Raw genomic sequence first — 23,552 nt, forward strand, 5'->3', positions numbered from 1 at the left:
ATGAATACATTTCTTTTAGTTGAGTAAAGTTGTTTGGAATTTTCTGTTGTTTGTAACCCACAGTAATACTTCCGCCAAAATTGGTTAAGAATTCATGGTATTTGGGGCTCTCTGGGTGGTATTGGCCAGTTTAGTTTTAATCAGGTGTTTTTCTTGCTAAATCAGCTTCTTTGAAAATAAAATCCGGATTTGATTTATTTTTGTATCTCTGATAGATCCTAGCATTGTGCTTTGAACATTTTAGTTGCTCAATAAATGAATGCTTTTCATTGGATTGATTCACATACCTGAGATGGTTATAGGTTTGCTATATTTACCTTGGCTTGAGACATTTGCTAATATTAAGTATTATTATGCCTCAGTTGAGATCATCTCTAATCTAGGAGACTTGTTTTTTGAAAATAATTTTGTTCTCTAAATAGGCAATACATTCACATGGTTCAAAATTCAAAAGATTTAAAAGTATAGAGTGAAAAGCCTCTCTCCTGCCCCTGTCCCCCAGTACCCAGATTTTCTTCCTGGAGGCAGCCATTGCTATTGATTTCTTATGTATCTTTCCAGAGGTATTTTATACATTTACAAACAAATACTTACATATATTCTTTTTCTCTCTTTTAGGTATTGGTAGTGGTAGGGTATTATATACATGGTTCTGTGGTTTGCTTTTTTCACTTGATATATCTTGGAGGATGTTCCATTTTCAGCGCATATTTACCTCATTCTCTTTTATGCCTGTATGGTAGGGAATTCATTCTTGAATTGCACAGCTGTTAGGCTGCTATAGGCTCTAAACGCACATGACATCAAAATCTATACTGCACTTACTTGATTTTCTGCCCTTGGGTATTTTCCTCTTTCTTTTAATTTTAAGTAAAATATAAGATTATTTTTTCTGTGGAACAATTTTTACTACTTAAAAAACTAGCTTTGAATTTCTAACCTCTAATTAAGATTAGATTTTCTTTTTAGCACTCTCAGGACATTCAGGTTATACAAATGAGTAAATGTTATTAAAACGTTGTATAACTTTATAATTATTTTGGAGAGAAATAAACTGGGATCTTGAAAAAGATATGGAAAATATTGGTACGTTTTTTATAAGTGTTAATATGAAGAATGTTCGTTCCGTTTACTTTGAGTTAATTTAGTGCCATACTTGAAATCCTCCGCTCCGCCACCCGTGACTCGCACTTCTTTGCAATCATATTGAGGTGTGGCACAGTTGTAGCATTTGATATGCCTTGCTGATAACTGGAAGGTGTTTTTGTTTTTGGTTTCATATTAACAAGGAATAGTTTCTAGAAATAATACCTGCCTTTCCTAAACTTGGATTTATTATTGAAGTTAAATAGTTTAAACAACATACTAACTATTTTTGGGTCTATATGATTTATATCCAAATGGTTATTTGTATTGTTTGAAATTCTGATTATCCAGGGGACTGTTTTTATTGATAACCTATGCAGCCTCTTAGGGGAGAAACAGTGATTCGGATGTCATGAGGAGCTCCTAGATTATCCTGTTATCAGGGCATAATTCACTCTCATATTTCCCTGTGTGAAGAAAAGTGAAGAGGGTGGCATTATCAAAGATCTTTTTGGACATGTTTTCATCTCTCTGTATAGCTAAGAATATATACCTAGGAGTAGAATTGCCAGGTCATATGGTAACGATATGTTTAGCTTTTTGAGGAACTGACAAACTGTTTTCCAAAGTGTACCCTTTTCCATTCCCACCAGCAATGTAGGAGGGTTTAATTTTCTCAGCATTTTTGCCAACACTTGTTATTTTCAGTTTTTTGGGTTATAGCCATACGAGGAGGTATGAAGTAGTGTCTCATTGTGGTTTTAATTTACATCGCACTGATAGCAAATAAAACAGAGTATTCAAGTGCTTATTGGCCATTCGTATATCTTCTTTGGAGGACGTTTATTCAAATCTTTTGCCCATTTAAACCATAAGAGACTCTTAAATACAGAGAACAAACTGAGGGTTGATGGGGGGTGGGGGGGAGGGGAAAATGGGTGATGGGCATTGAAGAGGGCACTTGGGATGAGCACTGGGTGTTGTATGTAAGCCAATTTGACAATAAATTATATTAAAAAAAACCCCAAATCTTTTGCCCATTTAAAAATTTTGGTCTTTTTATTATTGAACTGTATTGACACTATTTGTTATTATATTTTGCTCTAAGTTCTGTTTATGCCTGATTCTTTTTTTCTTCTTTTCTTTTAAGTTTATTATTTTGAGAGGGAGATAATGAATGGGGGAGAGGGGCAGAGAGAGAGAGAGGGAGAGAGAGGATCCCAAGCAGGCTCTCCACAGTCAGCACAGAGCCCAACGTTGGACTCGAACTCAGAAATTGTGAGATCATGACCTGAGCCCAAATCAAGAGTCGGACGCTTAACCGACTGAGCCACCCAGGCGCCCCTTTCTTCTTCTTCTTTTTTTTTTTTTAATTTTTAAAATGTTTACTTATTTTTGAGAGAGAGACAGAATGTGAGCTGGGGAGGGGCAGAGAGAGAAAGGGAGACACAGAATGTGAAGCAGGCTGCAGGCTCCAGGCTCTGAGCTGTCAGCACAGAGCTCGATGCAATGCTGGAACCCACGAACTAGAGATCGTGACCTGAGCTGAAGTTGGACGCTTAACTGACTGAGCCCCCCATGCACCACATCTTTCTTCTCATTTTGATTGGAGTTCAGGGGAGGATAATAGTAGACATGTTGATTTTTCTTGCTTGTATTTTCTCCCTCCTTTGCAATCGTTTCTTTTGTCCTCAAGATTTGATGCAGTTTGATGATAAAGGAAACAAGACCGATGTACCAGATAAGGAGCGGCAAATTGAGGCTCTCCAGTTGCTCTTCCTCATTCTCCCTCCACCTAATCGTAACTTGCTGAAGTTATTGCTTGATCTCCTGTACCAGACAGCAAAGAAACAAGACAAGAATAAGATGTCTGCTTATAACCTTGCCCTTATGTTTGCACCCCATGTCCTGTGGCCGAAAAATGTGAGTGTTGAGGGGACGAGCAAAGAGTGCTTGGTTTTCTTGGGCTGGTCCTAATCCTCTGGCTGTATCTTGGTGAGGTTATCAAGGGTCCAAGGTCTACTCTTCAGCTTTACAAGGTTAGGGACATACTTTATTAATTCATTTAAGAGTCATCTAACATGAGGGGCCAATTCCTGTTAACCTCATGTGTAAATCAATCTCTGATAAAGCTGAAAGACATTTATTAGTGGAAGCTTTTAGTGGAAAATTATAGCTACTAACTAAAATAGAATATTTGTTTTGGCTGGTCAATATATATGCCTTCTTGAGAAATCAAATTGATATCTGAAGATTGAATGGCATAAATTTAGACTAGAGCCATACAATTTTACTGGATAATGTCACTAAGCCCTCAGGTAAGATGATAGAGCAATCCTTCCTTATCCTAACCCTTCTATTTTCTGTAGATATGCTCCCCTTGGATAAAGCTGAATGTGTTTTTTTATTACTGAGACCATGGCTTTCTCAGTGACTTACATGAGAAATAAATTATTAAATGTGTTTTGAACTAATTTTTGACCTGGAGGTGTACAGCTTTCTATTCCTGCACATTCATAATATAAGTTTTATTGCATGTTGGAATTGGGAGCCAGAACACTTGGGTTAGAAGCTGCAAACCAGCTATGTTATCTGTGTCCTTTACCCTTGTTATGCTTAGGCTGTTCCTCTGTAAACTGGGCGTAAATTAGTATTTTATCACTTACAAGGTTTTGGAAGATAATAGAAGTAGATAGGATGATAGGATATGGTGATTTATAAAAGGTTTTTGGGATTATAAGAAATGAGAAGAGGAGGGTTAAGGAGAGCACTTGTGGATGCTGATTGGCTCAGTTGGTAGAGTGTACGACTCTTGATCCTGGGGTTGTGAGTGCCAGCCCCACCCATGTTGGACTCCTTGGGCTCATAGAGTTTACTTTATTTATTTATTTATTTATTTATTTATTTAATTTAAAAAAAAAATGTTTATTTATTTTTGAGACAGAGAGAGACAGAGCATGAACGGGGGAGGGTCAGAGAGAGGGAGACATAGAATCTGAAACAGGCTCTGAGCTGTCAGCACAGAGCCCGACGCGGGGCTCGAACTCACGGACGGAGAGATCATGACCTGAGCTGAAGTCGGCCGCTTAACCGACTGAGCCACCCAGGCGCCCCTCATAGAGTTTACTTAAAAAAAAAAAAAAAAAGGAGAACAGTTGTGTGGAACATTTTACCTAACAAGTAACTAGTGAAAAAATGTAATGTTCCGGGCTAAGAAGAACCCCACCCCACACAAAGGTGGGGGTGGGGTAAGAAGAAAAGGACACACTAACATTTGTCCATATTAAGGAGATCAAGCCTCCTAATGAGTTTTTTGTTGTTTTTTTTTTTTAAGTTTATTTATTTAGAAAGAGAGTGCAAGCAGGGGAGGGGCAGAGAGAGAGAGAGAGAGAGAGAGAATGAGAATCTCGAGCAGGCTCTGTGAGAACCTGATGTGGGGGCTCAAACCCATGAACTGTGAGATCATGACCTGAACCGAAATCAAGAGTTGGATGCTTAACTGACTGAGCCACCCAGGTGCCCCCTAATGAAAAATTTTAATAATTAAAAAAATTATTTTTATTTATTTTGAGAGAGAGAGAGTGCGAGCAAATGGGGGAGGGTCAGAGAGAGAGAGAGAGAGAGAGAGCAAGTGGAGAGGGGGGCAGTGAGAGAGGTAGAGAGAGAATCTCAAGCAGGCTCTGCACTGCCCTCACGGAGCCCAATTCGGGGCTCGATGTCACAAACTGTGACATAATGACCTGAGCTGAAATCAGGAGTTGGTCACTTAACTGACTGAGCCACCCAGGTGCTGCAATGAAAGAATTTTAGAACCAGTCAATTGATCTCATGAAAAAAGAGTGAGTAATCTGTGTCTATAAAAAGAAATGCTGGGGCACCTGGGTGGCTCAGTTGGTTAAATGTCCAACTTTGGCTTGGGTCATGGTCTCATTGTTCTTGAGTTTGAGTCCCACATCAGTCTCTCTGCTGTCAGTGCAGAGCCTGCTTTGGTTCCTCTGTCCCCTTCCATCTCTGCCCCTGCCCTGCTCGTGTGCTTTCTCTTTCTCTCTCTCTCTCTCTCAAAAATAAACATTAAAAAAAAAGAAATATTAAGAGATCTTGGTTAAAGCAAACATATTAAGTAACAAAGATGCCTGTTGAGGATGAGGGCTTTGGGGTAGTAGAGATGGATACTCAAGTGCTTAAAAAAGAGGAGAAATAAGAGAATCAATGACCATTTGCGTTTTTAAGAAACAGATGTTACCTTTGGTATCAATTAGTAGTGATGGTTTTCTTTCACCTTTGGAGAAACTCCAGTTTCTCTGAAGAGGCGGTGTCCCTGGTAGTCTGTATAGATTCTGTTCTTCCTGCCCATTTTGAATCCTAGACTAGATTTTCTTTATCAACACCGCTTGCGTGTATAATTCTCTAGCAGAATTAGGAAATAAAGATTGGTTCTCATAGGTTCTTGTTGAGTTCAGGGACACATGGTTTCTCCTAGGTTATATGTCCAATCCAGTAGAAACTTGCTGAACCGAAAAGCCTTTCCAGAATTAAACACTATAGTACAGGCACCTTTGTTCGGGATAGAAACCCTTACACCTTTGAAAGAATAAGCTTATTGGTAAGTAAATGGAACATCTCTTCTACTTCTCAGCTCTTAATCCTCTTTTGGTTTCTTTCCCTATGAATAGGCCACTGCAAATGACCTTCAAGAGAATATCACAAAGTTGAACAATGGGATGGCTTTTATGATTAAACATTCCCAGAAACTTTTTAAGGTAGGTAAGGGATGGGATTTGAGTGGTAATAGGACAGGAGGTTGGAGCATGGTGGGATCCTCAGTAGGGCTACGAGGATGACTAATAAGAAAGTCTCTGCCTCGGACTTGAAACCAGATGGGACAGTGGCAAAGCTCAGAACAACTAAGGTGGGGAGAAATAGCGAGGTACCTGGAGGCTGAGTAGGATAACGGGCCCCACCTGGGACACCCTTGCTTTTTCATGAAGGGCCGTTTGTACTGGCAGTCGAGTGAGTTTATTCTGTCTGCTTCCTGCCAGGAGAATTTTGAGGGTCTGACAGTCTGCTTTCATTTTGTACTCTTTGTCCCTTTTAGTCCACACTATCAATGTTTCTGCCCATATAACTTTTTCAACTTCGTGGTTCTGTGGATTTCAGAGGGATTCACTCCATTAGACAAAAACCACATATACAAATCTTTTGAAGACAAACCCTTCTCTCCCTTGGTCTCCTCCTGAGAAGGCTGAAGGACAATACCTTTAACCTTCCCAGAGGCCCTCTGGTCTGACTGAGAGGATCTTTATTCTTTTGAAAGGGTCCTTTGTGTGACTGAAAACTTTGACCTTTTGATGTTTTAAAAGATTTTATTAAAAAAATTTTTTTTTAATGTTTACTTTTGAGAGAGAGCAAAAGTGTGAGCAGGGAAGGGGCAGAGAGAGAGGGAGACACAGAATTCAGGCAAGCTCCAGGCTCTGAGCTGTCAGCACAGAGCCTGATGCGGGCTCGAACCCATGAACTGTGAGATCATGACTTGAGCCAAAGTCTGGTGCTTAACCAACTGAGCCACTCAGGTGCCCCTAAAGATTTTTATTTTATTTTATTTTATTTTATTTTATTTTATTTTATTTTATTTATTATTATTAAAAAATGTTTTGAAATGTTTATTTGAGAGAGAGAGAGAGAGAGAACAGGGGAGGGGTAGAGAGAGAGGGAGACACAGGATCCGAAGCAGGCTCTAGGCTCCAAGCTATCAGCACAGATATCGGGCTCGAACTCTTGAACCTCTAGATCATATCTGAACTGAAGTCGGTTGCTTAACTGACTGAGCCACCCAGGTGCCTCATTACTGTTTTTTTTTTTTTTTAAGTTTATTTATTTTAGAGAGAGAGAGAGAGAGAGACAGCATGAGCAGGGGAGGGGCAGAGAGAGAGAAAGAGAGAGAGAGAGAATCCCAAGCAGGCTCTGCACTGTGAGCATGGAGCCTGATGTGGGGCTCGAACTCACGAACTGTGAGATCATGACCTGAGCCAAAACCAAGAGTCAGATGCTTAACCAACTGAGCCACCCAGGCGCCCTGATGCTTCTAAGATTTTAACAAAAAGTTGTACAGTCATATCCTTGGCTTTTTCTTTAGAGCACACTTTCCTGATAGTGAATTTCTCAATTTTAACATCTTGCCATCTGGAAAGACTGAGAATTGAGAGAGAATTGACTAAGTACTTCATATAAGAGAAATCACACTTTTTGTGATTGGCTTATTTCACTTAGCATAATGTTTTCAAGATTCATCCATATTGTAGCATTTGTCAGAATTTCCTTCTTTTTTAAGGATGAGTAATATCCCTTTCATTGTATATACTGCATTTTGCTTATCATTTATCTGTTGAGGACACTTGGATTTCTCCCATGTTTTAGCTCTTGTGAATAATGCTGCTATGAACATGGATGTACAAATATATTTTTTGAGACACTGCTTTCAATTCTTTTGGTTATACACCCAGGAGTGGAATTACTGGATCATGGTAATTCTAACAGAACTGCCATACTGTTTTTTTTTCTTTCATTTTTTTTTTTTTATGTTGCTATTTCTTTTTTTAATTTAATTTTATTTAAATCCAAGTTAGTTAACATATAGTGTAATAATGGTTTCAGGAGTAGAATTTAGTAATGCATCACTTAAATATAACACCCAGTGCTCATCCCAACATGTGCCCTCCTTAATGCCCATCACCCATTTAGTCCATTCCCCTACTCAACATCCCTCCAGCAACCCTCAGTTTGTTCTCTGTATTTAAGAGTCTCTTATGGTTTCCCTCCCTCTCTGTTTTTATCTATTTTTCTTCCCTTCCCCTATGTTCATCTGTTTTGTTTCTTAAATCCCACATATGAGTGAAATCATACGGTATTTGTCTTTCTCTGCCTGACCTATTTCACTTAGCATAATACATTCTAGTTCCATTCATGTTGTTGCAAATGGCAAAATTTCATTCTTTTTGATCACTGAGTAATATTCCATTGTATATTATACCACATCTTCTTTATACATTCATCAGTTGATGGACATTTGGACTCTTTCCATAATTTGGCTCTTGTTGATAGTGCTGCTATAAACATTGGGTTTCATGTTCCTTTTCGAATCAGCATTTTTGTGTCCTTTAGATAAATACCTAGTAGTGCAGTTGCTGGGTCATAGGGTAGTTCTATTTTTAATTTTTTGAGGAACCTCCATAGTGTTCTCCAGAGTGGCTGCACCAGTTTGCATTCCCACCAGCAGTGCAAAAGTGTTCCCCTTTCTCTGCATCCTTGACAACATTTATTGTTACCTGCCTTATTAATTTTAGCCATTCTGACAGGTGTGAGGTGGTGTTGAGCATCTTTTCATGTGTCTGTTATTTGGATGTTTCTTTGGAAAAGTGTCTGTTCATGTCTTTTGCCCATTTCCTCACTGGATTATTTGTTTTTTAGACATCTTTCTTTCTTTCTTTCTTTCTTTCTTTCTTTCTTTCTTTCTTTCTATCTTTCTTAATTTTTTTTTAACGTTTATTCATTTTTGAGAGACAGAGACAGAGCACGAGTGGGGAAGGGGCAGAGAGAGAGGGAGACACCAAATCTGAAGCGGGCTCTAGGCTCTGAGCTGACAGCACAGAGCCCGACATGGGGCCTGAACTCACGAACTGCGAGAGCATGACCTGAGCCGAAGTTGCACACTTAACCTCCTGAGCCACCCAGGGGCCCCCGGGCATACTGTTTTCTATAGTGGCTGTATTCATTTTACATTCCCTCCAGTGACGTACAAGGGTTCCCATTTCTTCACATCCTCACGAATACTTATTTTTTATTTTTTGGTAGTAACTATGAGGTGGTATCTCATTGTAGTTTTGATTTGCATTTCCCTAATGATTAGTGAGATGTTGAGCATCTTTCATGTGCTTATTGCCTATCTTCTTTGAAGAAATGTTGTTCAAGGCCTTTGCCCATTTTTGAATTGGGTTTTTTTGTTGTTGAGTTGTAGGAGTTCTTTATATATTCTGATTAGTAATCCCTTATAAGATATATGATGTGCAAATATTTCCTCCCATTCTGTGGGTTGCCTTTTTACTCAGGTGATAGTCTTGCTACACAAAATGTAAAAACTTCTGTGAAATCCCCCATTAGTTTATTTTTTTCCTTTTGTTGCCTGTGACTTTGATATCATATGCAAGAAATCATTGCTAAATCCAATGCCATGAAGCTTTTGTCCTATGCTTTTTAAAAATAATTTTATAGTTTTAGGTCTTATATTTAGTTTATAAATCCATTTTCAATTAACTTTTTAATACAGTGTTAGGTAAGTGTCCAACTTTATTCTTTTGCTGTGGACATCTAGTTTTCGCAGCTCCATTTCTTGAAAAACTGTTCTTTTTCCATTGAATAGTCTTGGCATGCTTGTTGAAAATCATTTAAGGATTTATTTCTGGATTCTCTATTCAGTTGGTCTATATGTTTGTCTTTATACCAGTACCACACTATTTTGATGACTATAGCTTTGTAGTAAATGCAGGGTGTAAACATGGAGACCTCCCTAGGATTTATTGACTACAAGGTGGTGAGTGATCCAGAGTCCAGAGTTTAGAAATGAAAGATCAGAATCTTAGGTTAAAAAACAAAGAGTCAGGGCTACATCAGGGGCTTTGGTGCCCAGGTCAAAGATTATCATCAGTTAGAGGTCAAGATCTAGATAAGTGAAGTAGAATAGTAGTCAAAGGACAACAGGAGAAAAAATGATTTTTAATGATGAACAAAGATCTTTCAGACCTGTTCATTATATACTTCCTGATGAGGGGAACAGCTAGTTCCAAAACATGCATTTATGGGAATAAGTAGAGAGGAGTTGTGATTATGAACAGTAAGGCAATTACTTGACTGTAGTTGTGAATCAAAATGGAGAGTTTCTAGGTGCAGTTCCTAATAGAACTCTCCTTCATTGAATTTTCTTGTTACTATTGCTATAGGATTAACTTTTCATAGTCTACCACTCACAAGTTAAAAGAGAAGTGGGATCTCAGAGATCTCACTGCACCCCACGGTTTTTAGCCTTTCTACTTCTGATCTCTTTACCTGTGGAATCCATTCTCCCTTGTGCATGATTCAGTGTACATAGTTCAAGTATACAATGAGGTTGTACTTAACTATGAAGGATTTTAAGTGACTTAACACAAATTTGTTATCTTACAGTTCTGTAGGTCGTAAGTCTACAGGAGTCTCACTGGTCTAAAATCAAGGTTGGCAGGGATGCTTTCATTTCTGGATATTCTAGGAGAGAATTTATTTATTTGCCTTCTCCATCTTCCAGAGGTTGCCCACATTCCTTGGCTTATGATCCCCTTCCTCTATCTTCAAGGCTAGCAATGTTGTATCTCTCTCTTATTCCTAACTATGGTTGGGAATGGTTCTCTGCTTTTAAGGACCCATCTGAATAACCTAGTTAATCTCCCCATTGCAAGGTTCTTAACTTAATCACACCAGCAAAGTCCTTTTTACCATTTAAGATAACATAACACTGTGAAGGATTTTGAGAATAGAAATCACACAAATCTTAGAGATAAAACAAGAGTATGGGCTCCTGGATGTAATTCAGCTTGGTACAGTTCTAATTAATAGACCCTTTCAAACAGTCTGTTTTTACTCTACATTTTCCTTATATAGATTCCTGTTTCAGCTCCTCATCTTTGGGGTTTTGATTCTTGTTTGCTACTTTACCTTTGTTTCCAGACTAGTGTGAGCACTCTTTGAGCCTCTGTTGATCTTTGAAGGAGAGAAAAAACATTTCTTTTGAGATTTTAGTCTTCAGTCTCTCCTCTTTGATACTCACATCAGAACTGTTGTCTTTATGGGCATCTGCTTTACCACTTTGGCTAATTAGGTTCTTTCCTGAGCTTTTCCTTTGGATGAAAAATGGTCGATTATTCTGTGTGCTCTATCACTTATTCTGAGGTCCTATTGTACCTCCGGTTTGTTGTTCTTGTGCTTTGTTGTGTCTTCTTCTTCTCAGGCTTCTTTGGGTGGAGTTTTTACCTCCTAATCCTCAGATTCTGTGTTCTTTGTATTTTTTTCCTTAAAATTCCTCCTATTTCTAGTTCTGTCTTCTATTATCAGTCCCTCTGACCCAATCTAGTTTTATGTCTCCCTAACACGAGTCACAACATCTTTTCCTAGGGACTTATAATGATATACAATTAAGGCCAATTCCCATTTTATGTGAGAAGTCCTTTTGTTGATTCCCTCTGAACTGTAAAATACTTAACACCTCCAGATTTTCATTTAAACCCATCTGCTTCTGTCTCCCTTTCTGGATATGTCTTAAGTTCATAGTATCTTTTGGGGGCAGGGATTTTTTTTTAAATTTAAAAATAAAAAAAAATAATCCCACACCCAATGTGGGGCTCGAAGTCACAACCCCAAGATCAGGAGTCACATGCTCCACCAATTGAGCCAGCTAGGTGCCCCAGGTTTTTGTTTTTTTTTTGTTTTTTTTGTTTTAAATGAAGTTTATAGAATAGGTGGAGTGGGTTCTGTCATACTCTTGTTTGGAGGAAATTTCCTTTGGTTTTCAGCTCTACTTTATAGTTTAGCAAGGTAGAAATTAACAAGATATCATAATGTTTTTGTCACAAGACTCTTCTTAAAACTTTGTTATGAAGTTTTTCAAATATAGATAAAAGGTGAAAGAGTAAAACAGTGAACACTCATATAACTGTCAGATTCAACAAATGTTACCATTTGCCATATTTGCTTTTTTTTTTTTCCTCTATATATTTATGCTTTTTTTGGTGTTTGTTTTTGGCTGAATCCCTGACAGTAAATTGCAGACATGATACTTCACATCTAAGTACTTAAGCGTACATCTCCTAAGAATAAGAACATTGTCCCAATAGTCACAGTACCATTATCATGTCTAAGAAAATTAATGAGGATTTCATATTAGCTAATATTCAGTACAGATTCAAATTTCCCCATTTATCCTAAGAATGTATTTCATAGCTGCTGTTTTTAATAACATGTACTAATCGAGGTTCATATATTGCCTTTGATTATTATGTCACTTTTAATCTGGAATAGTCCCTATGCTTTTTCTTCATGTCATGGACTTGTTGAAGTATTCAGGCCAACTGTGTTACAGAATATTCCATCTTCTAAATTTGTCTTACTGTTTTCTCAAGGTTATTTAACTTGTTCCTATGTATCCCTTTCTATGTAGTTCCTGTAAACTGTTAAGTTAGGTCTAGAGGCTTGATTAGATTCATATTAAGCATTTTTGCAAAGATTTATAGGTGATGTTTGTGTATCTCCTATTGCATCATGTTGCATCACATTCAGAGGCACAGAATGTCAGATTGTCTCACCCTCAGTGATGCTAATTTTGCTAACTGCCACATCTCTTAATTACAAAGGTACATTTTCCCCTTTGCAATTAGTAAGTAACCTGCAGGATGATTACCTAATGTAATGATTTTAGCACCCATCTGTAATCCTGCTGGAATCTGTGGTGATACTGGGTATTACAAAATAGTGTTTTTCTAATTCTGTTTAATCTTTATTAGCTGACTTTTTTTTTCCTGTGGAGGAGAGCTTTCCTTTCCTCTGTTTCATTCTCTCTCTCTTTTTTTAAATGAATACCTCTATAGACTCATAGGTTTATAGTTATTCAAGGTGTTAGTCAATTTCAGTTGTTTATTTTAATTTTCAAATTGTCTCAGATTTGGCCAGTGAGAGCCCTTGCCAGCTCTTCCTGCTGTCTTTTTGACAGGACTCCATTAGTCTGAGTGTTTCCTTCCTGGCATAAAATGTCCCCAGCTCACTTTGCATTTGCTCTGCCCTGGGCCTGGAATCAATTATTTTCTTTAAGGAGCCCTGTTTTTTTTTTTTTTTTTGAGTGACCCTAGGTATACTCATTGTTTCTGGGGTGTCATTGCTTTCTAGGCTCTTTGAGGGCAGGAAGTAGATTAAAAATTTTTTTAAAAGCAACTATTAGTTCATAGTAGTATCTCCAATTCAGATTTATCATTCCAGAGCTTTTTCTTGACTTCTTTTACTTTGTATCTGTTTTCAGTCATTGCAAATTCAAGATTTTAGTAGCACTTATATGCTACTTGCTTTATCCTACAATATATAAAATATCAACATATAAAAAATTAGTTTAAAAAATACACCTATATAAACATGCTGATGGAAGTTTAAGATTCCCTTATAGTTCCTTTTCCTTAGAATATATCTCACTCAGGATGTATAATTAGAATACAGGTGTTTTTTTTTTAAAGGTTTATTTATTTTTGAGAGAGGGCTAGAGCCCAAGCAGGGGAGCAACCGAGAGAGAGAGAAGGAGACACAGAATGCAAAGCAGGCTTCAGGCTTTGAGCTGTCAGCGTAGAGTCCCACACGGGGCTCAAAGTCATGAACCATGAGGTCATGACCTGAGCCAAAGTTGGAATGCTTAACCAATGCCCCTAGAATACAGTTTCCAAAAGTTAGGTGGAATAATTCTTTTTCTGTGCTTATGTTGTCAATCATATACTCAGATTATTCATTTTTTTCCCTGTTTGTGTTCAGTTTAGGGTTTACCTTTATTTCCTTTTGGGTTTAAGTGTATTTTTTTGACTCTGTAGTATATTTACATGCTTCAAAAGCCCAACTACACAAAAGGGTATATACTTAGAGAAATCTCAGTAGTCTTCCTAACCATTTTCATTATTTTCTGGCTTATCCTTTTCTGGTTTATCTGGTTCTTTTTGTGTTTCTTTTTATAAAAACAAATAAGTGTGCATATGTATATATGTTCCTATTTCCTTTTTCTTACATAGGTGCTTTATATACTGTTCCATGACTTTTCTCATTCAACAGTAGATCCTGGAAGTCATTCATATCAATTCATAAAGTGTTTCTTCCTTCTTTCCCTTATCCTCTCCCCTCTTTCGTTTTTAGTAACTAGATAGTTCTGTGTTGTATGGATGTATAAAAATTCATTCAACCAGTTTTCTATTAAAAGACATTTAGGGGGCACCTGGGTGGCTCAGTCCATTAAGCGTCCGACTTTGGCTCAGGTCATGATCTCGCGGTTTGTGAGTTTGAGCCCTGCGTCGGACCCTGTGCGGACAGCTCGGAGCCTGGAGCCTGCTTTGGATTCTATGTCTCGCCCTCTCTCTGCCCCTCCCTGCTCACACTCTGTGTCTCTCTGTCTCAAAAATAAATAAAACATTAAAAAAAAAAAAGACATTTAGGTTGTGTTTAATCTTTTTTTTTAAAGTTTACTTATTTCTTTTGAGAGAGTGTGTGAGTATGAGTGGGGGAGGGGCAGAGAGAGAGAGAGAGAGAGAGAGAGAGAGAGGGAGAGAGAGAATCTCAAGCAGACTTCATGCTCAGCACGGAGACCAACTTGGGGCTCGACCTCACAAATTGTGAGATCATGACCTGAGCCGAAATCAAGAGCTGGACGCTTAACCCACTGAGCTACATAGGCACCCCGTCTTTTTTTTTTTTTAAATGACAATTTAAATTGTGGCCAGGGGGAAAGTAACCATTCGGAAATATGTCCAGAGTGGTTTTTTTTTTTTAATGTTTATTTATTTATTTTGCTAGACAGAGAGTGAGCGTGAGTGGTAGAGGGGCAGAGAGAATCCCATGCAGGCTCCATGCTCAGCACAGAGCCCAATGTGGGACTCAATGTCACGACCATGAGATTGTGACCTGAGCCGAAATCAAGAGTCAGAGGCTTAACTGACTTAACTAAGTAAGCCACCGAGGCACCCCATATTTGATTTTTATATCTATAGTAGTGTCTTCTCAAAAACAGTTTTCCTATCAGATTTGTTGAAGTACCATTTTGGTGGCAAGAGAAAGGAAGCTATGGAATAGGGCATTTTGAGGATCTTTTGTTTTTCTTTCTTTTTTTTAAAATTTTCTTTTAAATGTTTATTTTTGTGAGAGAGAGAGGGTGTGCATGCACACTAGTTGGGGAGGGGCAGAGAGAGAGCGGGACATAGGATCCCCCTCTGACAGTAGACAGCAGACAGCCCAATATGGGGTTCAAACTATGCTTAACTGACTAAGCCACCCAGGTGCCCCTGGGATCTTTTGTTTTTCAGAAGTAATCTGCTAGTCCAGTTATTTTGAGAGTCACTGTTTTTGTGGCCTGAAAGAAATTTAGATACTGCTAACCATTTGTTCTTGGTTTTCTTTTATATCCCGCCCAGGCTCCTGTTTATATTCGGGAATGTGCTAGATTGCACTATTTGGGCTCCAGATCTCAAGCATCAAAGGTAAGAATAGGAAACTGCTCTTAGTCTATTCAAGGAGAGAGTTAATTAAGATTAGTGGAGTTTTATTTTATTTACAAAAAATTTTTTTTTTAACATTTATTCGTTTTTGAGAGACAGAGAGAGACAGAGCGTGAGCAGGGGAGGAGCACAGAGGGAGGGAGACACAGAATCCGAAGCAGGCTCCAGGCTCTGAGCTGTCAGCACAGGGCCCGATGCGGGGCTTAAACTCACTGACTGTGAGATCATGACCTCAGCTGAAGTCGGACGCCTAACCGACTGAGCCACCCAGGCTCCCAGATTAGTGGAGTTTGTTTTTAAAAAAAATTTTTTTTTTTTTTAACATTTATTCATTTTTGAGAGTGAGAGAGACAGAGCATGAGCAGGGGAGGGTCAGAGAGAGAGGGAGACACAGAATCTGAAGCAGGCTCCAGGCTCTGAGCTGTCAGCACAGGGCCAGACGCGGGGCTCAAACTAATGGACTGCGAGATCATGACCTGAGCTGAAGTTGGGTGCTTAACCAACTGAGCCACCCAGGCGCCCCCCCAGATTAGTGGAGTTTTAAAACAAAGTGTGAGGGGTGCCTGGGTGGCTTACTTAGTTAAGTGTCCAACTCTTGATTTTGGCTCAGGTCATGTGATCTCATGGTTCGGGAGTTTGAGCCCTGCATGGGGCTCTGGGCTGACAGTGCAGAGCCTGCTTGGTATTCTCTCTCTCCCTCTCCTCTACCCCTCCCTCACTCGCGCGCTCTCTCTCTCTCTCTCTCTCTCTCTCTCACTCAAAATAAATAAATAAACTTTGAAAAAATAATAAAACAAAGTATGAAATAAAAATAAGCCATGGAAAATAAAATGTTAATGTTATAGTTCAAAATTATCTAGTCAGTTTGAGATAAGGAAAAAGACGGAGAAGAAAGTTATGTATTGAAATAAAAGTGCCCCCTCCGCCCCCTGCAGTCTTCTTGTTTCCTTTCAGAGGTGCTCCACTGGTAGATGGTATCCTCTACATGTGAGTGATGGCATAGACTGCATGTTTGAAGTTTTTCATAAAGCCCCTATGCATTCTTACAGCATATGATATAAGCAGTCTGTAAATAGCAATGTATTAAATATTTTGCAGCAGTAAATTAGTTTTATATAATACATTCTTATTTCATGTTCAGTGGTAACACTCTACCAAATGTCTCAAACGCTTGAGACCACATGAGCTTAGAAAGCAAATGTGTGATGCTTATTAACAAGATTGCATATGATTCTTAAGCTTTAAAACTGAGAAGTTTGAAAAACTTCACTAGTACTTTTTAACGATTTCTATTTAGTCTGTCTTGGTTAGAAACTTAAGCTGCCATCTTATGCTATTGTTTCTGCCTCTTCTTCAGTAAATATTTGGTGTGACCTGGAGGACAGTATATGAGTTCAACTAGTGTAAGTGCAGTTTGGTTTTTCTTAGAGAGTTGTTGCCATTCCTCCACCACTGCAGTGTAGTTACCCCATCATGTTGTCACGTGTAGGAAAGAGCACCCAGCCAAGAGCCCGTGCACTTGGTCTCCAGGATGGGTCTGTCCCTTTTATTTTTTTTTTATTTTTTATTTTTTTAAATTTTTTTTTTTTTTTCAACGTTTTTTATTTATTTTTGGGACAGAGAGAGACAGAGCATGAACGGGGGAGGGGCAGAGAGAGAGGGAGACACAGAATTGGAAACAGGCTCCAGGCTCCGAGCCATCAGCCCAGAGCCTGACGCGGGGCTCGAACTCACGGACCGCGAGATCGTGACCTGGCTGAAGTCGGACGCTTAACCGACTGCGCCACCCAGGCGCCCCTGTCCCTTTTAATATCTAAATGACTTTAAACTTATAGCTTAACTTCAGTTTTTTCTTTTATCAAATAGGAATGATGATACTTTCCCTGCTTACCTCATAGGATAGCAGTGAGAGTTATATGCGATTAAAAGATGCTTTGAAAACTGAACTCTTATATAAATATAATTTTTGGTGGCAATATTCTAAATGAATTTAGGTTCTCTAGGTAGGTCGTGGGAGTGGGCTGTTAATGTAGTCCATAATTAGCGATTTCTCTTCATCTGATAATTTTGTTTAGGTTTTTCTTATTCCTTGATTTAAGAGTGTACCATGTTCCCCATTTCTCCCCCCTCTTTTGTTCCAGGGTTGTGGGAACCTGAAAATAAGCTGGCAGGATATATTAATTCGCTTTTCTTTAAAATTTTCTCTAGGATGATCTTGATCTGATAGCTTCATGTCATACTAAGTCCTTCCAGCTGGCAAAATCTCAGAAACGGAACTGGGTTGATTCCTGCTCTCATCAGGAGGAGACCCAGCAGCGTACAGAAGAGGCATTGAGAGAGCTGTTCCAACACGTTCACAATATGCCAGAGTCAGCGAAGAAGAAACAACTTATTAGACAGGTACCTGAAGGCAGGAAATGGTGACGGGCTTTAGGAATGTGGTCAAGGTTGTCGAATCACTAGGGAATACTGTTACAAATCTCGTTTAAGTTTTGGCTCGTATTAACCTACACTTGGCTCTGCCAAGGAAGCAAACTTGTCAGTGGAATCTCAGTGACGGTGTCTATACTACTGCCCCACTAGGGAAGGGAGTAGAGGGAGGCTCTTGGATTTCTACAGTTAAACAGAAGGATCCAAGTGTAGTTAGAGTTTCTCTAATTTTGGTCACGTACCAAATATGCTGAGAGAGAACCAGCAGTTATATAATATATTGTTCCGGAGTTTAAATCCTTCAGATATTCTTGGCAAATAATTTAATCCTTTGGAATTCCAATTTTCTTGTTTGTAAAATGGTAATTGAAATGTCCGCGTTTCATGACTATAAACATTAGAAAGAATCTGTGTAAAGTGGCTGGCATAGCAGAAAGCGGTAGCTCTTACTAATGAGTTGTCTGCAGTTAGGAAACACTATAAAGCGGGCCTGGTTTGATATTAGAAGGTAGGAATTCTGGTAGCTAAATTTGTTGATTTTGGAGCTGTGGGAACAAAGTAGTGCTCTCACTTGCCATTTTGAGACTTGAAGTGTAGCAGGAGTAAATCCCAACGACTTGGTTAATTTCTTTCTCAGGAAATATATTTTGTCTCAATCCCTCTTGAATTTTAGCTGAATAGGCAAGGTCAGCCTCTTGACTTCTTATTCAGCTGGGATCTTCTTGAGGGAAGTCTGTGTTTTTACTTTTTTTTTTTTATACCTAATCTCAAGCGTAGGGCCAGATATAACCAAGTGCTCAGAAAAAGTTGAACTGAGTTATTCTTAATAGTTGATAGAATCTTTTAAGAAAAGTTTTCTGTTACACTCTTTGAAGTTACTTTGAGATCTAGCAAATTGTGTTATGACTGGAATTTTCAGGGGTGTTGTCTGAGTATTATCACAGATTCAGAGCACTGCAGTGATTTAATTCTTGATAGAAACTAAGACAGCAACTTAGGTAGGACAAGTGTAATGACTTTGTCATCAAGAATGCAGAGGGTTAAAGATAATATGAAGGAAAAAGCTAGCATCATTTTTGGTCTTTTTAGAAAAATAGGAAATTATAGAGAAGGTTAAGAAGAAAATAAATCACTCATCTTACCAGTGTTTACCTTTTTGGTATTTCTTTTCGTTTTTTTCCTATGAATAAATTTTTACATAATTAGGAGCATACCACATACTTTCTTTATCTCTTTTACTAAACATTACAGCATAAGCATTTTCTCATGCATGCTTGCAAACTCCTTGCATACGTTTCAAATACTGCCATTTTGTTTTGTGGAAAGTGTAATTTTACTATTTCCTGATTTTTCTCTGGTTATAAAAATAATAAATATTTACTATAGAAACATTGAAACCTCCAGAAGAGTGTAAAGAAGAAAAATCACCTGTAATCATCCTGAGATAACCACCAATAAAAATTTGGGAGTATTTTCTTCTAGCGTTTCTTTCCATGAGTATGTATTTGACATGTTTTTCTTTTGCTTGAGATCACAATATATATTCAGTTTTTATATTCCTGTCTTTTTCATTTAACATTATATCATGATCATTTTCTAGAGGCCGTGAACAAGGGCGTCTGGGTGGCTCAGTCGGTTGGGTGTCCGACTTTGGCTCGGGTCATGATCTTGCAGTTTGTGGGTTCAAGCCCCGTGTTGGGCTCTGCGCTGACGGTTTGGAGCCTGGAGCTTGCTTCGGATTCTATGTCTCTTTCTCTCTCTCTCTCTGTCTCTCAGAAACAAATAAATATTAAAAAACAACAACAACAACAAAAAGGGTCGTGAACATTTTTAACACTTGCATAATATTTCATCACTTATATCTAATGTATATACAATTTGCCTAACATTGAACATGTTTGGGAAATAGGTTGTTTTTTAGCTTATAAATTTTTGCTCATAGCTATTTTCATTGCAGAGTTTTTCCTAGAAGTGGCATGACCCAAGGATATGCTTTTTTTTTTTTTTTTTTGGGTGTAGCTTATAGCTATTAGGTCACTTTTTTTTAAAGTTTATTTATTTATTTATTTATTTATTTATTTATTTATTTATTTTTGGGACAGAGAGAGACAGAGCATGAACGGGGGAGGGGCAGAGAGAGAGGGAGACACAGAATCGGAAACAGGATCCAGGCTCCGAGCCATCAGCCCAGAGCCTGACGCGGGGCTCGAACTCACGGACCGCGAGATCGTGACCTGGCTGAAGTCGGACGCTTAACCGACTGCACCACCCAGGCGCCCCTAAAGTTTATTTATTTTTGAGAGAGAGTGTGTGAGTGAGATGGGGCAGAGAGGGAGAGAGAGAATCCCAGGCAGGCTCTGCATTGTCTGCGCTGAGCCCAAAGTGGGGCTTGAACCCACGAACCGCGAGATCATGACCTGAGCTGAGTGGGGTGCCTAACTGAATAAGCCACCAAGGCCCCCCCCTTTTTATTTTTAAAGTTTTTAAATTTATATTAGAGAAAGAGCACGGGAGTAAGGGAGGAGCAGCGAGAGAGGGGGACAGAGGATCTGAAGCGGGCTCCGCGCTGATAGCAGAGAGCCCAAGATGGGGGTTGAACCCATGAACTGTGAGATCATGACCTGGGCTGAAGGTGGATGCTTAACCAACTGAGCCACCCAGGCGCCCCTAGATCCCTTTTAATATATAGGTCTCTCTTTCTCTCCCCCCTTTTTCCCCCTAAAACATTGCCAAAGTTTGTTTGAATAATCTTAAGTTCATTTGTTTATTTACTTATTTTTCATTTTTTTAATGTTTGTTTAATTTTGAGAGAGAGAGAGACAGAGTGTGAGCAGGGAAGGGGCAGAGAGAGAGGGAGACACAGAATCTGAAGCAGGCTCCAGGCTCTGAGCCCGACACGGGGCTTGAACTCCTGAACCGTGAGATCATGACCTGAGCTGAAGTTGGATGCTTACATGACTGAGCCACCCTGGCGTCCCTGAGTAAACTTAAATTTTTTTTTTTGTAAATGTTCATTTTTTGAGAGAGAGAGAGAGAGCGTGCGAGTGGGGGCGGAGGGGCAGAGAGAGAGGGAAGAGAACACAAAGCAGGCCCCAGGCTCTGAGCTGTCAGCACAGAGCCTGACCCGGAGCTGTCAGCACAGAGCTGACCCGTGAGATCATGACCCGAGCCGAAGTCGGACACCCAACCGACTGAGCCACCCAGCTGGCCCTTAAATTTAAAACAATTTAGATTTACGGGACACCTGGGTGGCTCAGTTCGTTAAGCGTCCGACTTCAGCTCAGGTCATGATCTCATGGTTTGTGAGTTCGGGCCCCACATCTGACTCTGCTGACAGCTCAGAGCCTGGGGCCTGCTTCTGATTCTGTGTCTCCCTCTCTCTCTCTGCCCCTCCCCCACTCACTCTCTGTCTCTCTCTCTCTTTCTCAAAAAATAAATAAACATTAAAAAAAATAATAAGTAAAATTTAGATTTAGGAAAAGCTTGCAAATATAATACAGAGAATTCTCACATACCCTTCACTCAGGGTACCCTTCACTCCTGATGTTAACATTGTTAAGACTGGGATGCCTAGGTGGCTCAGTTGGTTAAGCATCCGACTTTTGATTTTGGCTCAGGTCATGCATGATCTTCTGCTAGTCCCATGTCTGGTTTTGCACCGTTGTGGAGTCTGCTTGGGATTCTCTCCCCCTGTCTCTGCCCTGTCTCCCTCATTCGCACTTGTGTTCTCTCTCTCTCTCTCTCTTAAAAAAAATTGTTAAAACTTAATGTTACTATTAACATGATAGATTTTACTCAGATTTTATCAGTTCTTTCGCTGATACCCTTTTTCTGTGTCAGGATCTAATCCAGGTTACCGCATTTGTGTTTAAATACACACATTCTCTCTCTGCACTTCATTTGTGAAAGAAACCAGATTGGTTTCCACAGACTGGATCTTGCTGGTTGCACTTCTGCGGTTTTATTTAACATGTTCCTCCATCCTCTGTATTTATTATACATTTGTAGTTAGATCTAATTATAGAAACTGATTTGAATATCAATTAGGTTTTTTTCTTTTTGGTAAGAACTTCATAGGTGGTGTGAGTTTTTTAATACAGTAGTTCCTGCCTCTTATCTTCAGGGGATGCATTCCAAAACCCCCGGTGGATGCCTGAAAACTGTGGATAGTGCTGAACCCTATATATACTATGTTTTTTTAATACATACATACTTATGATAAAGTTTAATTTATAAATTAGGCCCAATGAGAGATTAACAACAATAACAATAACCACAATAATAATAAAATAGAACAAATATAACAGTATACTGTAATAAAAGTTATGTGGATGTGTTCTCTCTCAACATACCTTACTATAGTGTTCTCACCCTTCTTATGATAATGCGAAGTGATAAAATGCTCATGTGATTTGGTGAAGTGAGGTGAATGATGTAGGCATTATGATGTAGCGTTAGGCTTACTACTGACCTCTGACCGTACATCGGAAGGAGGATCATCTGCTTCTGGACTGTGGTTGATTACAGGTAGCTGAAACCACGGAAGGCAAAACCATGAATAAAGGGGGGCTACTGTATGCATTTTTAAAAGACTCTGGACCCACATTGCTAAACAGCTTCCCAGAAAGTTATTAATGCTCTCACAAGCTGGATACAAGAGAACCCACCTTACTGTACCTGTCCAACATGATCAGGAATGATGGGTTGTCACTTGTCCCAATATACCCTGGAGGGATGCTTGCTTGCGAAGCTCTTTAGAAGTGACTAAATTTTCTGTCAGCTGAGATAATTAATGTCGAGAACATTTTGGTACCTATATAATATGTATGAAAAGTGTCATTTTTTAAAGTCTCCAGAACTGAACCTGAACTGATAAAAATTTGCAAAATTAAAATTCACATGTAAAAACTATATGTCGAAAAGGAAGATAAGTAGAATTAAGTACTATGTCATTTTTTGTAACTGGGAAGATGAATGGCTAATCAAAGCATTAAATAAGACTATATAATGTCTTAGGTCTTCCATTTTTCCATGTTAGATACTATTAAACAGAGAGCTGATATTGATAAAAATGCCAATTCTTTTGAGAGAGAGGGCACGAGCAAGTTGGGGAGGGGCAGAGGGAGAGGGGGAGAGAGAATCCTACATAGTCTCCACGTCCAGTGCAGAGACTGACTCGTGGCTCAGTCTCACAAACCGTGAGATTGTGACCTCAGCCAAAATCAAGATTCGGATGCTTAACCGATTGAGCCACCCAGGTACCCCGACAAATTTTTATTCTGATGTATTTCCTCTGATAATAATGCTGGCAAGCAATCATGATAGATGTCCATTTAAAGAGCTTTAGTCACTTTTTTATTCTGTGTGCAATTTATGTTAAATTAAGGACTGTTTTAGGTTGTGCTAGTCACTCTCTTTGTTCAAGGTACTTTCTGCAGAAAAGTCTTGATTACCAGCTGGAGATCTTGGACAAATTACATAACTCCCAGAGTCTCAGTTTCCTTGTCTGTAAAATAGGGGTAACATTTCCAACCTCATATAGTACATGTGAAAAGGAAAATGAAGTGCAGTCTTCTTAGAGTAATTTAAAAACTTTTGAATTTTTTTGGCAACATCATTTGCTTTGAGATTTGCTTGCCAACCTACCAATCCATATGTGTGGAGACTCACTTATTCCTGGATTTTTCTGGATGTTTATACTTAGCTATTGATTATTACAGAATCCTA

At 39.0% G+C, this 23,552-nt stretch overlaps 1 protein-coding gene across 1 annotated transcript in view; it reads left to right on the top strand.

Moving 5' to 3' along the window:
- ARHGAP19 (Rho GTPase activating protein 19) overlaps window positions 1-23,552 on the top strand; it is a 65,373-nt gene that overhangs the window by 28,619 nt on the left and 13,202 nt on the right. Inside the window, exons 5-8 of the mRNA XM_060641878.3 lie at window positions 2,783-3,009; window positions 5,760-5,846; window positions 15,312-15,377; window positions 17,604-17,795. Coding sequence (XP_060497861.1) covers window positions 2,783-3,009; window positions 5,760-5,846; window positions 15,312-15,377; window positions 17,604-17,795 — 572 coding nt within the window. The remainder of the gene's footprint in view (window positions 1-2,782; window positions 3,010-5,759; window positions 5,847-15,311; window positions 15,378-17,603; window positions 17,796-23,552) is intronic.

Source organism: Panthera onca, chromosome D2, assembly GCF_046562875.1.
Source record: "Panthera onca isolate mPanOnc1 chromosome D2, mPanOnc1 haplotype 2, whole genome shotgun sequence".
In the NCBI taxonomy this organism is placed as follows: domain Eukaryota; kingdom Metazoa; phylum Chordata; class Mammalia; order Carnivora; family Felidae; genus Panthera; species Panthera onca.